Source organism: Phyllostomus discolor, chromosome 1, assembly GCF_004126475.2.
Source record: "Phyllostomus discolor isolate MPI-MPIP mPhyDis1 chromosome 1, mPhyDis1.pri.v3, whole genome shotgun sequence".
NCBI lineage: Eukaryota > Metazoa > Chordata > Mammalia > Chiroptera > Phyllostomidae > Phyllostomus > Phyllostomus discolor.
Genome location: NC_040903.2, coordinates 217,392,385 through 217,408,437, shown reverse-complemented (window position 1 = coordinate 217,408,437; position 16,053 = coordinate 217,392,385). Strand labels below are relative to the sequence as shown.

The window sequence follows — 16,053 nt, the reverse complement described above, 5'->3', positions numbered from 1 at the left end:
CCTGGGTTTCTTGTCTTAATTCTCTGAGCTTCTGTTCCGCTGCCGATTCGTCTTCGGGGATGTAAAAGTGGACGGGCCGCAGGTTGGACAGCTTGTCTGGCGGTCCGATCCAGTCACGGTGAGACTTGCTGGGGGGGCGGAACCCGGAGGCCTGCGACCAAACGCAGGGTCAGCGGCAGCCAGACCGACCCCGGGCGCTGGGAGCACGCAGCCCGGGCTGACGGGAGGTCCTGGGGGGCCCTCATCCCGAAGGACGCGCACCTCCCCACCACAGCGGATGGATTCAACACGCGGGCGGGAGCCTCAGCCCGGCTCCGCCCCGCACGCACACGTCTCCTCCCGGCGGAGCGCAGACTACGCGCGAGACCGCGGTCTGGGAAACCCGCGAGCCGCAGAGGACGGCACGCCTGGGGGTGAGGCCGATTCCTTCATCACCAAAACCAGCGGACGGGGCGGACGGGGCGGCGCCGGGGCGGAGGTGCCCGCTCCCTGATGCACACAGCGAAGCCAGGAGGACGAGCCACAGGCGGGGGGAGACACGCGCAGACCCACAGGGGTCTTGTTTCCAGGACACGCACCGTCCTCTTGAAACTCAGAGAGAAAACAGACGACCCAGCTACAAACGGGCAGGGAGTCCCCGGACGGCTGGCTCTGCCGTCCCCAGGACCCCGCCGCCGCCCGCAGTCACGACATGACCCTCACACCGGGGCAGCGCGTCGTGAGCCGGGGGAGGCGGCCCCGACGCCAAAGGCTTCCTGCCGAACCTGGGCACAGACAGCAAGCTCTGCACCTGCACTTCGGCCCCCGCTTCAAGACCCACGGGGACGCCGCCAAAACCCTGCGCCACAGCAAGAAGGCAGGGTGCGGGGTGGGGGCAGCCTCGGGGGTCTGCCTTCCCCCTCCAGCCTGGAAGTCTGGCGCACTCGGAGGTGGCATCGCCTCCGGCCAGGCAGAACTGACCATCAAGCTGCCAGATGGACACACATTTGAGTTCCCCAACCGCCTCAACCTGGGGACCGTCAACTACATGGGAGCAGAAGGTGACCTCAAGGTCCAGTGTGTGAGCTTTGGATGAGGCCCGCCAACAGCCCATACCTCCCCCGCCCAAGGAAGGCAGCTGCCTCTGCGGGAGCAAAAAAAAAAAAAAAAGGCAAACTAGCAAATGCAAGTCTCTGAGAACACATGAACACGAGCACGTAAAAACATGCTCAGCATCATCAGTCACTGCGGACACACGAATCAGAACCCCAGGGACAAACCACCACACTCCTGCGGCCGTGACTACAACAAAAACAAACCCAGGCCAGCGAGCGCTGCGCAGGGCGGCCAAGGCCGCGCTCCCACACGAGGCCCAGGGCGCGCAAATGGCGCAGCCACTTTGGGCCCAAGGCTGGCCGCCCACCGCCACACCACGCCCGCCGGCACACAGCCCGGCCACCCTCCCGGGCCGGTACCCCAGGCAAGGGCTCACACGGAAGCCTGTGTGTGAGCGTTTCAAGTGGCTTTCTTCATAACCGCCCCAATCAGGGGGCGTCCCTCCTCCCGGGCGTGAGGGGGCGCTCGAGGACACGGCTCAGCCACGGAGAGCCTCCGGCGGCCCTGGGGCGGGGGCGGGGCAGTGGCACTGCACTGCGCAGGCGTCCGTGTGACCCTTCCCCAGCGACTCGGTGGGACGGAGGGGCCGGGGCAGGACGACGGGGTCTCCGGGGATGAAAACGTCCCATGACTTGAGCTGTGGTGCGCGTGTGTGTCAGGAGCGAGTTTTAGTGAGTGTAAACTGGATTTCAACCGGCCCGACTTTAAACTTATTTTTTAAATTTTACTTATCTACTTTTAGAGAGGGGAGGAGGAAGACACAACAAGGAGAGAAGCATCAATCGGTCACCTCTCACGCACCCCCCAACCTGGGACCTGGCCCGCAACCCAGGCACGTGCCCTGACTGGGAATCGAACCGGCGACCCCTGGGGTCGCAGGCCGACACTCAGCCCACTGAGCCGCACCAGCCAGGGCTGACACTCAAGTTAAAAGGTTACTCGGTTAATCAGAGGACCACCTTTCCACGTGTCTTCTGAAGGACGGACGTGACCGAAGTTCACAGGGGAGCACACAGCTCACGTCGGAAGTCTCTCCGCTTCGTCTTCCGAAGAGCAAGCCCTGCCGAGCACCTGGGGGGGTCGGGGCTGCTCCCTGAGCCCCCCTCCGGGGGCCACGACAGAGCTGCGCAGCACCAGGCAGGGGCGAGCCGTTGACCCATGCACGGTGCGTGGACAAAGCCAGGTACCGACGAGGGCAGACCACGTGGCCCCACCTGTGTGACATTCTGGGCCAAGGGCCCAGACCAGCAGCTGCCTGGGGTGAGGGGAGAGGCGCCTGGAGGCACCGTCCTGACCCCACTGGGGTGGGGGCTGTGAAGATCTACACGTGTGTCAGACGCATCGGATGCACCCTCACAGCGGGTGTGGTTACTTCACCGCGTGTAAGCCACCCCTTGATAAAGCCAGTTAAATGCACATCATCTTCAAAAAGCTTGATTTAGATGAACGACTTGGTGGGTAAAGGTGTCAAGTTTACAGATACGGCAATGACTGATGAGCTAGCCTCAGAGCGCTCAGGAGTTCTGAGCAGGCCAGAGAGAGTCAAGTGCTGTCTGCGAACCCAAAGGGTCACCGGTTCAATCCCCAGTCAGGGCACATGCCTGGGTTGCTGGCCAGGTGCCCAGTAGGGGGTGTCTGAGAGGCAACCACGCACTGATGTTTCTCCCTCTCTTCCTCCCTCCCTTCCCCTCTGTCTGAAAATCAATAAGACCCTTAAAGGGAGGAGTGCCCTTCCACAGCTGCTAGTCTTGGTGAGTTTCTGTCTCCGCTCCGCCCTTTCTGCAGACTCAAGGTCGTCGCACGCCATCGGCACCCCGTCTGGCGGCTCCACAGGCCTCTTGCGGTGTCACTGAGAAGTGACGCTGGGCCCCTGAGAGGTGCAGCCCGAGTGGGAAGGTCCAGACGAAGGGCTGGCATGGCCCCGAGGGCAGGAAGGAGGGCACCCTTCCTGAGTGACAGGGCCCCGGCTGGCAGAGCCACCGCCCGCTCGGACCCGGAGCTCCTCGGACCAGCGGGGGGACCAGCACGTCCACTCCGGGCTGAGCGCCCTGCTCAGGAGGTGCAGCCGGGACCGCCCTCTGCGTGTCACTGTCCATCCTTCCCAGGACGGTGTCCAGTCACATCTCCCTGTTGGCTTGTGAAACAAAAGCACTTTTCGAAATCGCCCTCTGCAACCTTTTCTGGACCTTTCTCCCCCAGACCCTTCTCAGGAACCCGAGGCGATGCCCCCAGAGGCCCCCAGCGGGCAGTGGCAGAGCTGGCCGGGCCCACCGCGTGGGCTCCCATCAGGACAAGGCTCCTGCCTGCACCTGCCCCCCGAGAAGTCAGCCCTGCCAGCAGCAAGGGGCAAAAGGGAAGATCCCCCCCACCCCCATCAGTGCTGTTCACCTGGTTTCCACCGTCCCAGACCACCCCAGCCCCCGCCCCTCACAGGTCCCCACCAGCAAGTGTTACAGGGGCCGCCCCGGCGGTTCCGGCCTCTCCGGGCCCCCAGCACATCCAGGGCCTGAGCGAGCGTGACACCGTCCTCAGCTTCCCTCACCAGCTGGGAGGGCTGTTCCTCTGGGCTCCCGGTAAACAGCTCCCCGGCCTCTGTTCCCCAAGAACAGCTATTTCAAAGGGAGAAGGGACTTGGAGGACGGGGGAGAAAGTCCTTTGTGAAAGGAAATGCCACTTTGAAGTGTGAATAATTACTGTAATTTAGTTCCTGCAGCAGGAGCTGCCCCGAGGTGGGGGGCAGGAAGGAGGGTGGGCCGCCCAAGACCTGCTGCAACCTGACAGCTCTGGCCGCTCCCCCCCAACCCCACGGGTGGGGCAATACTTGCTCTCACCTGTCCAAGGGCCCCTGCGGGGCTGCGCCTGGGAGCTGAGCTTCCGGCGTTTGCCCCTACCTGTAACCCGCCGGCTCTTCCTGTGCAGCCAGGGGCCGCCAGGCTCCCGTCCCTCTCTCCACCAAAGGCCCCGGAGGCCCCCAGCACACACCCACCCCAGGGCCGCCCCTTCCAGAAGCCAGGACTCAGGGTGGGGACCTGTCCCCGAGCCCTCTTTCCCACAAGTGCCCGAGCACAGCACTGAGACCACCCGAGTCCCAGCACCAGGCGAGGGCGAGAGGAAGGGAACCGGCCAGACGGAGTGTTCAAGGGCATCCCTGATCCCTGGTCCCCAGTCCCGGTCCCGACTCCTCGGAGGGGGGAGCCGAAAGCCCTTCCCTCCGGAGGGCTGGAGATGCCCAGACAAGCCAGCACACCCCGCAAAGGGCCGGCACCTTGGGACCAGGCTGGCTCGATACCAGGGGTGCAAGTCTGGTTCAAGATCAGGAAAGCAACCAGTCCCGACGGGACCCCACACCGCCAAGGAGCAGTCTTCTCAGGGAAGGGAAAGAAAGTCGGGTGTGCAAACAAGGACACGGCTCCCGGACACGGCTGTCAACTCCCAGGCGACGCAGGGTCCGAGGGACACGCTAGGTCACACCACGGGGACTCTGGAAGGGCACATCCTTTCCCTGCCCCGAACGAACCGCTTTTTAAAAGAAGGAAGGGGATGGAGTCGAAACCTAGAGACGAAGAGAAATAAAAGCACACGAACCAACCACAACATGCAGACCTTTTCCCACCCCGATGAAAGCAAAGTGTAGAAGAAAACGGTCCTGCCCTGGCCAGGGCGGCTCAGCGGGCCGAGGGTCACCCGGTAAACCGAAAGGTCACTGGTCCGATTCCCAGTCAGGGCACAGGCCTGGGCTGTCAGTTTGATCCCCAGTTGGGACACATGTGGAGGCAACCAGCCTATGTTTCTCTCAGAGATGCTGGTCGCTCTCTTAAATGAGAACAAAACAAACCTTAAAAAAAAAAAAAGCCATTCCTGACATTTCTAAGACAATCCAAAAACTCTGAGCATGGCCGCTTGCTGGAATTAAGGAACCATTATCGTATTTTCAGGTGTGACAATGGCATTCTGTTTACATACCTGTTTTAAGCCCCTACCTTTCAAAGGTACTGAAATATGTAATTGCAAACGAAGTGCAGTGCCCTGATAACTGCGGCTGAGTGACCGAGGCGGGGGTGGGGTGCAGGGCAGGGGTCACCTGTCGGTCACCGCAGAAGCGGGTACTGGGCACGGAGCAGTGCTCTGTACTCGTCAGTCTCTGCACACACTTTCAGAGGATCCCGAGTGGCGGGGAAGGAAAGTCCGTGGGCCCGTGAAATTCTGCACGGAGACAGAGCGCGCGGCTCGTGTGCCGCGCCACTGGGCGAGGAAAAGCACTCGGTAGTGTCACCGAGCCCAACCGCGGGGGGCGGGGCTACGGCTCACCGCCGACCCGGGCAGACCTCCGGGGACACAGTCCCAGGGAAAAGAAAGGAACCTCCCACTTAATGGCAAGTTCCTGCCTAAAACACCTGGGTGACGACGGTCGGGGGAGGAGAAGTCAGTCCGCGGAGGCACCAGGAACAGCCGTTCAGAGATCCGCGGTCACAGCGCGCGCGCAGGTCCCGGAACCAGGCGACACGGGAGCGAACGCCCGCCCGCCCGCCCGCAGCGCTGGCTGCCGTCACCGGGGCTTTGGGGGCCGCGGCAAGCGTCTGCCTCGGAGCCGGTCCCTCCGAGACGCCCGAAGAGAAGCCACCCCGTCACCTCCGCCAGCACAGTCCCAGGTCGCGCCAGGAAGCCCTTCTCGCACCCAGGTGTCCTGAACGTGGGTGGCCGAGCAGGTCTCGCCGCTGCCCAGCTCGGCGTCTCTCGGCAGCCGCTGCCCCCCGCCGCGGCGCAGGCCCCACGGGCCGCCACTGACACGCCCCGCCAAGGGGAAGGACCACCTGCCCCCCGCCCCCTCCCCCCGCGTGCCACGCGCCCCACGCGCTCGGTTTCCGAAGTCCTCTCCCAGAATGCCAAGCGCGCCCCAAGCCAGTGGGCGTGTCCCGCCCTCCAACCCACGGGGGCCAGCGTCCCCCTCCCCGCGGCCGGCCGCGCTCAGCAAGGGGCCAGGTCTCCGGGCACCGCTGTAGTACGTCACCAGGCGTGTCGCCGGGCCGCTCTGGGACCCACATTCCCCAGCACCCTTAGGACACGGAGTCCAACACGGTTTTTGACGTCTTCCCCTCCCGGCTTTAATTTCCCAACTATTCACCGAAACCCTTTGTTTCAGTAAACTTTTCCGTCTATTTACTGAAACCCTAGAATGCCACCTTAAATTTAAAATCCCGCGAGACCTCTCGCTGGTGTCTGGTTACTTTGGGTCCCACCTTCCGCCTCAGGACGTGCACCTACCCTTCGGGGTTTGCAGAGCGTTCTCCGCACGGAACATCGAAGCAAAACACGGGACCAGCACTGCCGTTCTCTGTTACCTGGGAGTGCGTGCTACCTCTCCACGCGGAGGGCGCGCCTCTGTTCCTTCTGATGCGAAAGTCACTAGAAGAAAACGTGCATTCCCTCTCCTCCGGGCGTAACCGTCGCACGCACACACACCCCTCGTGCTCAGGCGCAGCGGTCTCGGGAGAGCCCTCGGTCTCCCCGTCCCCGAGCTGCCTCCCCTGTGAAACGAGGGCGGCCGGAGCAATGCCCGCACGGAGCCCTGAGGGCCCGTAGGTCCCACCATGCGGGCCTCTCGGAGCAGCACCTGCAGGTGCCCGATGAACATGAACCGTCGCCACAAAGGTCAGCGAACCCAGACAGGCAATGTTCGAGTGTCCAGTGGCACTCCAACCCAAGAGGCGAGGAGACTCGCCCTTCAAGCCCTGGCGTTACACCTCGAGGAACCCGGGGCGGGGTGGGGGAGGGGAGGGGGGACTACACGAACGGTGGAAACTGATAAATAAGTAACTGCGCCGTGCCCAGCCCACATCCCGAGGCACCCACATCAGAATCCTGGGTGGCGGGGTGCAGGGGGTGGCAGGGGTCAGGGGGAGCCCTGTGGTTTTCTTTTCTTTTCTAAGATTTTATGTGTCCTGGCTGGTGTGGCTCAGGGGATTGAGCACCGGCCTGTGAAGTGAAAGGTATCCCAGTCAGGGCACAGGCCTGGGTTGTGGGCCAGGTCCCCGGTGGGGGGGTGCGAGAGGCAACCAACTGATTCGATGTGTTTAAATAAACATAATTGTATTTACGTTTAGAGAGAGGGAGAAAGGGAGAGGAACGCACGCCCCCAACTGGGCACCTGGCCCGCACCAGGCATGTGCCCGATGGGGAGTCAACTGGCGACCTCCCACCTCACAGGCGGGCGCTCCATCCCCTGAGCACCGCAGCCAGGGCGGCCCCCCGGCTTTCCAAGTCTTCCCCGTGATCCAGATGCGCAGGCAGGTTTAGGGACCAACGACGTTGAGCTGCACAGAGGAGGCTCAGCAGGCAGGAAGCAGCTGGCCAACACGTCACTGGGAGCCGAGCCCCCGGGCCCAAGCCCAGCTTCTGCAACACTTTTCTAGCAGAAACCAGGACCCCGCTGGAGGCCCACAGAGATGGGGCAGAGGGGCAACGCCAGCGGCCCCGGGCGAGAGCCGCCCTTCTCCGCCCCTGCTGTACCCAGGATAAGGGGGTCCCCTAAAGCACATCACCGGTGCCACCGTCATGCTGAAGCTGGGCCGGGTCTGACCCACGGGCAGCAGTTCCACCTTCGTGGGGCTGCAGCCCGACAGGTGCGCGGCGCTGTCAGCCCGCCAGAGCGCTCCCAGTACCTGCTCGGGACTTCTCTGCCCCAGGAGTGAGGCGCTGGGTGGGATGATACCGTACACGCAGAGGTCAGAGCTGCCATCCCGTGTCAGGGACCCAGCCAGGGGCCCAGGGTCTGGGGGACCCGTTGCCCTGGTAACGCCTCCTCTAAACTCTCACCTAGACAGACTGTCAAAGCCACATTTATACAAGAATGTTAGTAACAACAGACCAAAAGGCACGGAAACTCACAGACAGACACATTTTGGAATTCTTCAAACGGGTTGTACCCTTCTTTAATGATTGTTGCAACCGAGCTCCCCCCCCCCCCCCCCCCCCCGCATTAGCCCATCGGCAAGCTCACTGTTTGGGTGCTTTGTTTACCTAGTTCACTCGTCAGCACTTAAGGTGGCCGCTGGAAGAAAGGCCTCCGACTCCCCGAAACACAACCTACTTCCCTGGAGAAGTGCGACTCGCAGGACCTACCTGTCGGACACGGGCCTTGGCCACTCTGGCCGGGAATCCACGCACGAGCACAGTTTCCAAAGAAGAAAAAGGTGTCAACGTCAAGTCCTACAAAATACGATGACGAAGTTCGCCGGCGCTCGAAGAAAAGCACCAACAGGAATGAGCCGAAAGGCCCAATAGTTTTTTATTCTATTTAATTCAAAGATTTAATTTTCACCATTACCTAAGGATCAATGAATCCAAGAGCTGGTTCTTTGAAAAGATAAACAAAATCGACAAGCCTTTAAGCAGACTCATCAAGAAAAAAAGAGAGAAGACCCAAATAAACACAATCAGAAATGAAAGAGGAGAGATTACAACTGATGCCACAGAAATACAAAGGATTGTAAGAAATTACTACAAAGAACTATATGCCATGAAATTTGAAAACCTAGGTGAAATGGACAAATTTCTAGAAAAATATAATCTTCCAAAACTCAATGAAAAAGAAGCAGAAAGCCTGAACAGACCAATAACAACAAAAGAAATTGAAGCAGTAATCAAAAAACTCCCAACACACAAAAGCCCTGGACCAGATGGTTTCACAGGAGAATTCTACGAAGCATTTAAGGAAGAGCTAACCCCTATCCTTCACAGACTATTCCAAAAAATCCAAAAAGATGGGAGTCTCCCAAACTCTTTTTATGAGGCCAACATCATCCTAATTCCAAAACCAGATAAAGACACAACAAAGAAAGAAAACTTCAGGCCAATATCACTGATGAACATCGACGCTAAAATCCTCAACAAAACACTGGCAAACCGGCTCTGGAGCGGGCATCCAGTTCTTTCAAAATGCGCCCAGCCAGAGAGGCCCAGAGTCGTGCAGCTGTGGCAAAGTTACAGTTCTGTGGTTTCATGTTAGTTACCTTATAGTTACTGTGTAATTAGTGCCACTTAGTGTATGTTACCAAAAATAAATATATCTACCCCTGACTAGATGTAGTATTTTTTGTATAATTGGATTTCCTAATACTGATATCTGTCATCCCCACAGAAAGTGTATTGGTTTTTTTTAAAAAGAAAGTGTATTTGAAAATAAAGTCAGATGGAAAATTCATTTTTAAAATTCCCGCTTTGTCAGTTTCTCTGATAAGAGATGGCCATATCCCCTGTTTTCAGCCCCACGTGCCCCAGGACTGCCCCTGCCCAGAGCTGGGCTGAGTGAACAGGAATTGGGTTTCGTGCCTGAGGCGCTGAGACACTTCCGAGGGAGGCATGCACTGTCTCACTGGACTGCAGGGTCTGGCTCTAGCTCACAGTGCTCTTTCTCCTCACTGTACCCAGGTTCCTTCCCGGAGGAGCCGCCGGTCCTCCTGGGGGGCTCTCGGTTTCTCTCTCCTCTCCAGCTGACTAAACTTTTTTTCTGTACCAGTTAATTTTTCCAACTACTAATAGAATAAAGGCAGTTTTCTAAAACAAACAAACAAACAAACAAACAGGCAAACCGCATCCAACAATACATTAAAAAGATCATACACCATGACCAAGTGGGATTCATTCCAGGGATGCAAGGATGGTTCAATATTCGCAAATCAGTAAATGTAATACATCATATAAACAAAAGCAAAGACAAAAACCACATGATTATATCAACTGATGCAGAAAAAGCATTTGATAAGGTACAGCACCCATTTATGATAAAAACACTTGGCAAAGTGGGAATAGAGGGAACATTCCTCAACATAATAAAGGCCATTTATGAGAGACCTACAGCCAACATCATACTCAAGGGGCAAAAATTAAAATATTTTCCACTAAGATCAGGAACAAGACAAGGCTGTCCACTTTCACCACTTCTATTCAATATAGTACTGGAAGTTTTAGCCACAGCAATCAGACAAGAAAAAGAAATAAAAGGCATCCAAATTGGAAAGGAGGAAACAAAACTGTCACTGTTTGCAGATGACATGATAGTATACATAGAAAATCCTATAGATTCTACCAAAAAACTGCTTGACCTAATAAGTGAATTTGGCAAAACAGCGGGATACAAAGTCAATATCCAGAAATCAAAGGCATTTCTGTACACCAACAGTGAAACAGCAGAAGCAGAAATCAAGGAAAAAATTCCATTTGAAATAGCAAAAAAATAAAGTAAAATATCTAGGAATAAACCTAACCAAAGAGGTAAAAGACCTGTATTCAGAAAACTATATAACACTCAGGAAAGAAATCAAGGAAGACACAAACAAATGGAAACATATACCATGTTCATGGATTGGAAGAATTAATATCATCAAAATGTCCATACTACCCAAAGCAATTTACACATTCAATGCAATTTCTATTAAAGTACCAATGGCATATTTCAGACATAGAACAAACACTTCAAAAATTTATATGGAATTATAAACGACGCCGAATAGTTGCTGCAATTTTGAGAAAGAAGAGTAAAGTAGGAGGGATCACAATACCTGATATCAAACTGTATTACAAAGCCACTGTAATCAAAACAGCCTGGTACTGGCATAAAAACAGGCACATAGACCAATGGAACAGAACAGAGAGCCCAGAAATAAACCCCAGTCTCTATGGTCAATTAATATTTGACAAAGGGGGCAGCAACATAAAATGGAGTAAAAATAGCCTCTTCAACAAATGGTGTTGGGTGAACTGGACAGCCACGTGCAAAAAAATGAAACTTGAGCACCAACTTACGCCATATACAAAAATAAATTCAAGGTGGATAAAAGACTTAAATATAAAATGTGACACCATTAAAGTCCTAGAAGAGAACGTAGGTAGGAAAATCTCAGATATTTCACACAGAAACTTTTTTACTGGCTTGTCCCTAGAGCAAGGGACATAAATGAAAGAATAAACAAATGGGACCTCATCAAAATTAAAAGCTTCTGCACAGCTAAAGAAAACAGTATCAAAATAAAAAGAGCCAACTGTATGGGAAAACATATTTGCCAATGACACCTCAGACAAGGGTTTAATCTCCAAAATATATAAAGAACTTACACGACTCCACTCTAAGAAGACAAACAACCCAATTAAAAAATGGGCAAAGGACTTGAACAGACACCTCTCCAAGGAGGACATACAGAAAATCCAAAGACACATGAAACGATGTTCAATATCGATAGGTATCAGAGAGATGCAGATTAAAACCACAATGAGATACCACTTCACACCAGTCAGAATGGCCATCATGAACAAAGCAACAAACAACAAGTGTTGGAGAGGTTGTGGAGAAAAGGGGTCCTTAGTGCACTGCTGGTGGGACTGCAGACTGGTACAACCACTATGGAAAGCAGTGTGGAACTTCCTCAGAAAACTAAAAATGGATCTGCCTTTTGACCCTGCCATTCCACTGCTGGGACTATACCCTAAGAACCCTGAAACACCAATCCAAAAGAACCTTTGCACCCCAATGTTCACAGCAGCACAATTTACAGTAGCTGGATGCTGGAAGCAACCTAGATGCCCATCAGTCAATGAATGAGTCAAAAAACTGTGGTACATTTACACAATGGAATTCTATGCAGCACAAATAAAGAAGGCGCTCCTACCCTTTGCAACAGCGTGGATGGAGCTGGAAAACATTATGCTAAGTGAAACAAGCCAGGCAGTGAGAGACAAACACCATACGGTCTCACCTTTAACAGGAACCTAAACAACAAAACAAAGAAACAAGCAAATATAACCAAAGACACTGAAATAGAGGACAAGCTGACAGTGACCACAGGGGAGAGGGGAGGGAATTTCAGGGGAAAAGGGGAAGGGTTCAGGGGAACAAACTTAAAGGACACATGGTCATAAACTAGGGGGAGGGTGGTAATGGGAGGGAAGTGGGGAGGGGGGGAGGGGGGGCTGGATTGGGAGTAAAAAGGAGAAAACTGTAACTGAACAATGCTTAAAATAAAATTTAAAAAAATAATAAAAAAAGAAAAGCACCAACGGTCTTTTTCTTGGCGCTAAAAATCTTAACGAAACCAAAATACAGACAAAAACAAACAAACAAAAAACACACGCTGAGCGCCTCAGGAGTTCATTAAGGAACAGTTACCCTCGAGGAGGAACGAGGCACGCACCAACCGCCAGCTGGCCTGCGACAGCAGCAAGCCCGTCACCCGCACGGGCGCGGCGGCCCAGCCCCCCGGCCCCAGGGGCGGACCCGGGGGCGCAGCGGCCGCAGCTGCGGGGCGCGCCGGTTCCGGAGGCACAGGTGTCCCAGGGGTGCGGCCTGAGCCGGCACCCCTCCCGGCCCAACCCCTCCGGGAACCCCACTCACCAGGCCGGGCGCCGCGTCCCTGCACTCGGCGCCGCGCTCCGGGGCGAGCCGACAGCCGCGGCCGGCGAAGGCGCGGCTCAGCGGAGCGTGACGGCTCTTGCCCAGGGCCCGCCAGGCGGCCATGGCCGGCGTCCTCCGGCTCCCACTGCGCAGTCGCAACAGCGCGGCGGACTGCCTTACGGCAGGTCGCAACAGCGCGGCGGACTGCCTTACGGCAGGTCGCAAAGCCAGAGGGCGGGGAACAGCGGGCCGACCGTGCTCATTCCCAGCGTGAGATGGGCTGCGGGGGAGGCGGGGCGGCGTGGGCGGCTCCGGCAGCCGCTCCTTGGCCGCGGCCACTCGGGGCTGCTGGGCACGACAACTAGCGGCGGACTCGGCGCGGAGCGCGACCCGACGGCGGAGGACGTTTTCCCAGGGTCGCGGGCGTTCGACCCGGGGCGGGGCAGCCGGGCCGGCGACGGCGGGAGCCGAGGACTCACACGGCGCCGGCGGCGGGGCGCGCGAAGGCGCAGGCGCGCGCGATGGCGCAGGCGGCCCAGGTGAGCGCGGCGCGCGGGCTTCGCGAGGTTCCTCCCTCGCGGGGCGGTGCGCCCCCCACCCAGGCGCGGACCCCGAGGACCGCCCCTGCCCGGTGCTCGCGGGGCTCGGTGCAGCCGGGGCCTCTCGATCAGACGCGGGCCGAGCGAGGCCGGGTCTCCTAGCCGGAGCGGCATCTTCTCCTCCCGCCGGCTCCCCCGGCCCGGCGGAGCGCTGCCGCCCCTCCCCCGCGGGCCATTGTGAGGTCAGGCTGGCCGGCGCGTCGTGGGGGCCCGGGCGACACGCCCAGAGCGGCCCGCCCCGGCCAGTAGCTGCCACCGCCACCGCCGGCCCCTTCACCCGCTGCCCGGTTCAGACCTAGCCGGGAGGGGCGAGAGGGATGCAGCCTGGGGCCCAGGGCCGGTGCCGCACCCCGTAAAGGGCTGATCTTCCACCTCGCCACTCACCTACGGGAAGCCAAGACCAGACCAGCTTAGCTCTTTTCTGGGTAAAGTGCCCGGCGGAAAGCGGAACGCGGAGAAAAGAAGGCGGGCAGCCTGCCCTTCGTGGCCTCCAGAGGCGTGTTCGTGGCTCGGTCACCCGCGAGGGAGTGGTTTCCATCGATTATCCATTCTTCTCCAGTGAGCTGTTTCCCAGAAACCCAGGAGCATGACGGGAAGCTAGTGAGCGCGTTACTCGCAGTTGTCACGTTTTGTGGGGGAGGGGAGGTGCGAGGGTCCCAAAGCCCAGGACGGTGCTTTTGGCATAACCCCGCGCCCTTCCCTGCCTGTGGAACTTCACATCCCGCAGGGAAGGTCTGTGAGGTGCTGGAAGGGTGGGGAGAACAGAGGACCCTGGAAGCGGCCCTTCGGGGGTGTCTGGGAACCTCTGCGGATGTTTGTTTCTCTTAGAATTACTTTTTCCGGAAACTCGGACACAGATAGCTTTTGGCCAGATGGAAGCGGAGATAGGCTGGTCAGCCCCGAAGGCCGCGGAGCGGCTGGTTCACATTCCACAAACCGGCCCTGCCGGTGCGGGCCTGCTGCATCCAGTGTTAGACTGAGATGCCTGCGCGTTCCGGGCTGAGAGGTTGGACGAGTTCGGGCCCCACGCAGTGAGAGCGCCCTGCTGCCCCCGTGGCCGCTGGAGGGACTAGCGCCCCGGGCCCAGAGCTGCAGCTCGAGGTCCCCAGTCGCCCCGTCCAGTCTGCGGTGCTGGGCTGTGTGGGTTCTCAGGAGCGGAAGTCGGTGAGTCCCTCCTTCCTGTTGGCTGTCCCCTGGCCTGCAGTAGTGACCGGCCTTTGGAACCTAGCTTTTCAGAACGAGCATTTCAGAATCCACTCATCAGTTCGGGGCTGCCATTCTGCAGAGGCTGCCGTGTAACGAGTTGTTGCTCTGGTCCTCTTTCAGTGCCTGTGAAACGGAGCCCTGCCGAAGCATGGACATGGGGAACCAACACCCTTCCATCCGCAGGCTGCAGGAAATCCAGAAAGAAGTGAAAAGTCTGGAACAGCAAGTCGTGGGCTTCAGCGGCCTGCCAAACGACAAGAGCTACAAGAACCTGGAGAGGACGCTGATGAAACAGCTCTTTGAGATAGACTCTGTGGACACGGAAGGGAGAGGGGACGTCCAGCAAGCCAGGAAGAGGGCGGCTCAGGAGACCGAGCGGCTCCTCAAGGAGCTGGAGCAGAACGCCAGCCACCCGCACCGGATGGAGATTCAGAACATCTTCCAGGAGGCCCAGGCCCTGGTGGCGGAGAAGGTGGTGCCCTTCTACAGCGGCGGCCCCTGCGAGGCCGAGGAGTTCGAGGAGGGCCTCCAGGACATCATCCTGCGGCTGACGCACGTGAAGACGGGCGGGAAGATCTCCCTGCGGAAAGCGCGGTACCACACCCTGGCCAAGATCTGCGCGGTGCAGGAGATCATCGAGGAGTGCACGCGGAGGCAGCCGTCGCTGCCGCTGCCTGAGGACGCGCACCCTTCGGTGGCCAGGATCAACGCGGTCATGTGCGAGGTGAACAAGGCCAGGGGCGCCCTGATCGCCCTGCTCGTGGGCGTGAGCGGCGACGAGACGTGCAGGCACCTGTCCTGCGTGCTCTCGGGGCTGATGGCGGACCTGGACGCCCTGGACGTGTGCGGGCGCACCGACGTGCGGAACTACCGCAGGGAGGTCGTGGAGGACATCAACAAATTGCTCAAGTACCTGGACCTGGAGGAGGAGGCCGACGCCGCCCGCGCCTTCGACCTGGGGCAGAACCACTCCATCATGGAGATCGAGAAGGTCCTCACGAGGATGCGGGAGATCAAGGACGAGCTGCTGCAAGCCCCGAGCCCCCCCGAGCTGTACCTGAGCTCCAAGATGGAGCTGCAGGGCCTCATCGGCCAGCTGGACCAGGTGAGCCTGGAGCGGAACCCCTGCATCCGCGAGGCCAGGAGGAGGGCGGTGATCGCGGTGCAGACCCTCATCACGCACGTGGACCTGAAGGAGGCCCTGGAGAAGAGGAAGGCGTTCACGGGCAAGGAGCACCCGTCCCACAGGGCCGTCTGGGACATCCTGGGCCACCTGTCCGAGATCCTGGGGGAAGTGCTGTCGTTCGACGGGAACCGAACCGACAAGAACTACATCCGGCTGGAGGAGCTGCTCACCAAGCAGCTGCTGGCCCTGGACGCCGTGGACCCGCAGGGCGAGGAGCGGTGCAAGGCCGCCCGCAAGCAGGCCGTGAAGCTGGCGCAGAGCATCCTCAGCTACCTGGACCTCAAGTCCGACGAGTGGGAGTACTGAGGCCGCCGGCCGCGGCGGGTCTGCACTTTGCACAGGCGCGCGCGGGGCGCTGCCGGGTCGTCGGGCCTGCGTGTGGCTGACGCGCACACATTTCAGTCTCAGTATTTATGATTTAAGCAAATTATATTCAGTATCTGCTGCTTCCGATGTTGCAAAACAGATGTCATTACAGCACACTGATTTTTTCCATTTGGATTATCTGCATGTTGTGTTTTGTTTTTCCACCCGGAAATGGAATAGGGGCGCCCTCTGTCATGTTTAAGTAGGGCGTGCGAAAG

The 16,053-nt window shown here is 58.0% G+C and overlaps 2 protein-coding genes and 1 pseudogene across 5 annotated transcripts; 2 read left to right on the top strand and 1 right to left on the bottom strand.

Annotated features, from left to right (window-relative positions):
* Nucleotide 1: 1 nt before the first annotated feature.
* Nucleotides 2-12,653, bottom strand: LOC118498799 (cytochrome c oxidase assembly factor 8; the record flags this gene model as incomplete). Its single annotated transcript, XM_036017633.1, has 2 exons — nt 12,479-12,653; nt 2-151 (listed from the first exon to the last, which is right to left on the bottom strand). Coding segments are annotated over exons 1-2 (273 nt in total), but the record flags the coding sequence as incomplete, so codon positions are not given.
* Nucleotides 278-1,075, top strand: LOC118497703 (annotated as a pseudogene).
* Nucleotides 12,654-12,775: 122 nt separating the features above from the next.
* BAG5 (BAG cochaperone 5) lies at nt 12,776-15,970 on the top strand. Of its 4 annotated transcripts, none has more exons than XM_028506846.2 (2): nt 12,776-13,017; nt 14,404-15,970. In XM_028506846.2, exon 2 carries the CDS (start codon nt 14,432-14,434, stop codon nt 15,773-15,775), a length of 1,344 nt encoding a protein of 447 aa, XP_028362647.1. In that variant the 5' UTR covers nt 12,776-13,017; nt 14,404-14,431; the 3' UTR covers nt 15,776-15,970. The 4 variants fall into 4 exon arrangements, with proteins under 4 accessions (XP_028362647.1, XP_035870096.1, XP_028362648.1 ...); XM_036014203.1 differs by lacking the exon at nt 12,776-13,017 and adding an exon at nt 13,236-13,259; XM_028506847.2 differs by lacking the exon at nt 12,776-13,017 and adding an exon at nt 13,284-13,502.
* The last annotated feature ends 83 nt before the right edge of the window (nt 15,971-16,053 follow it).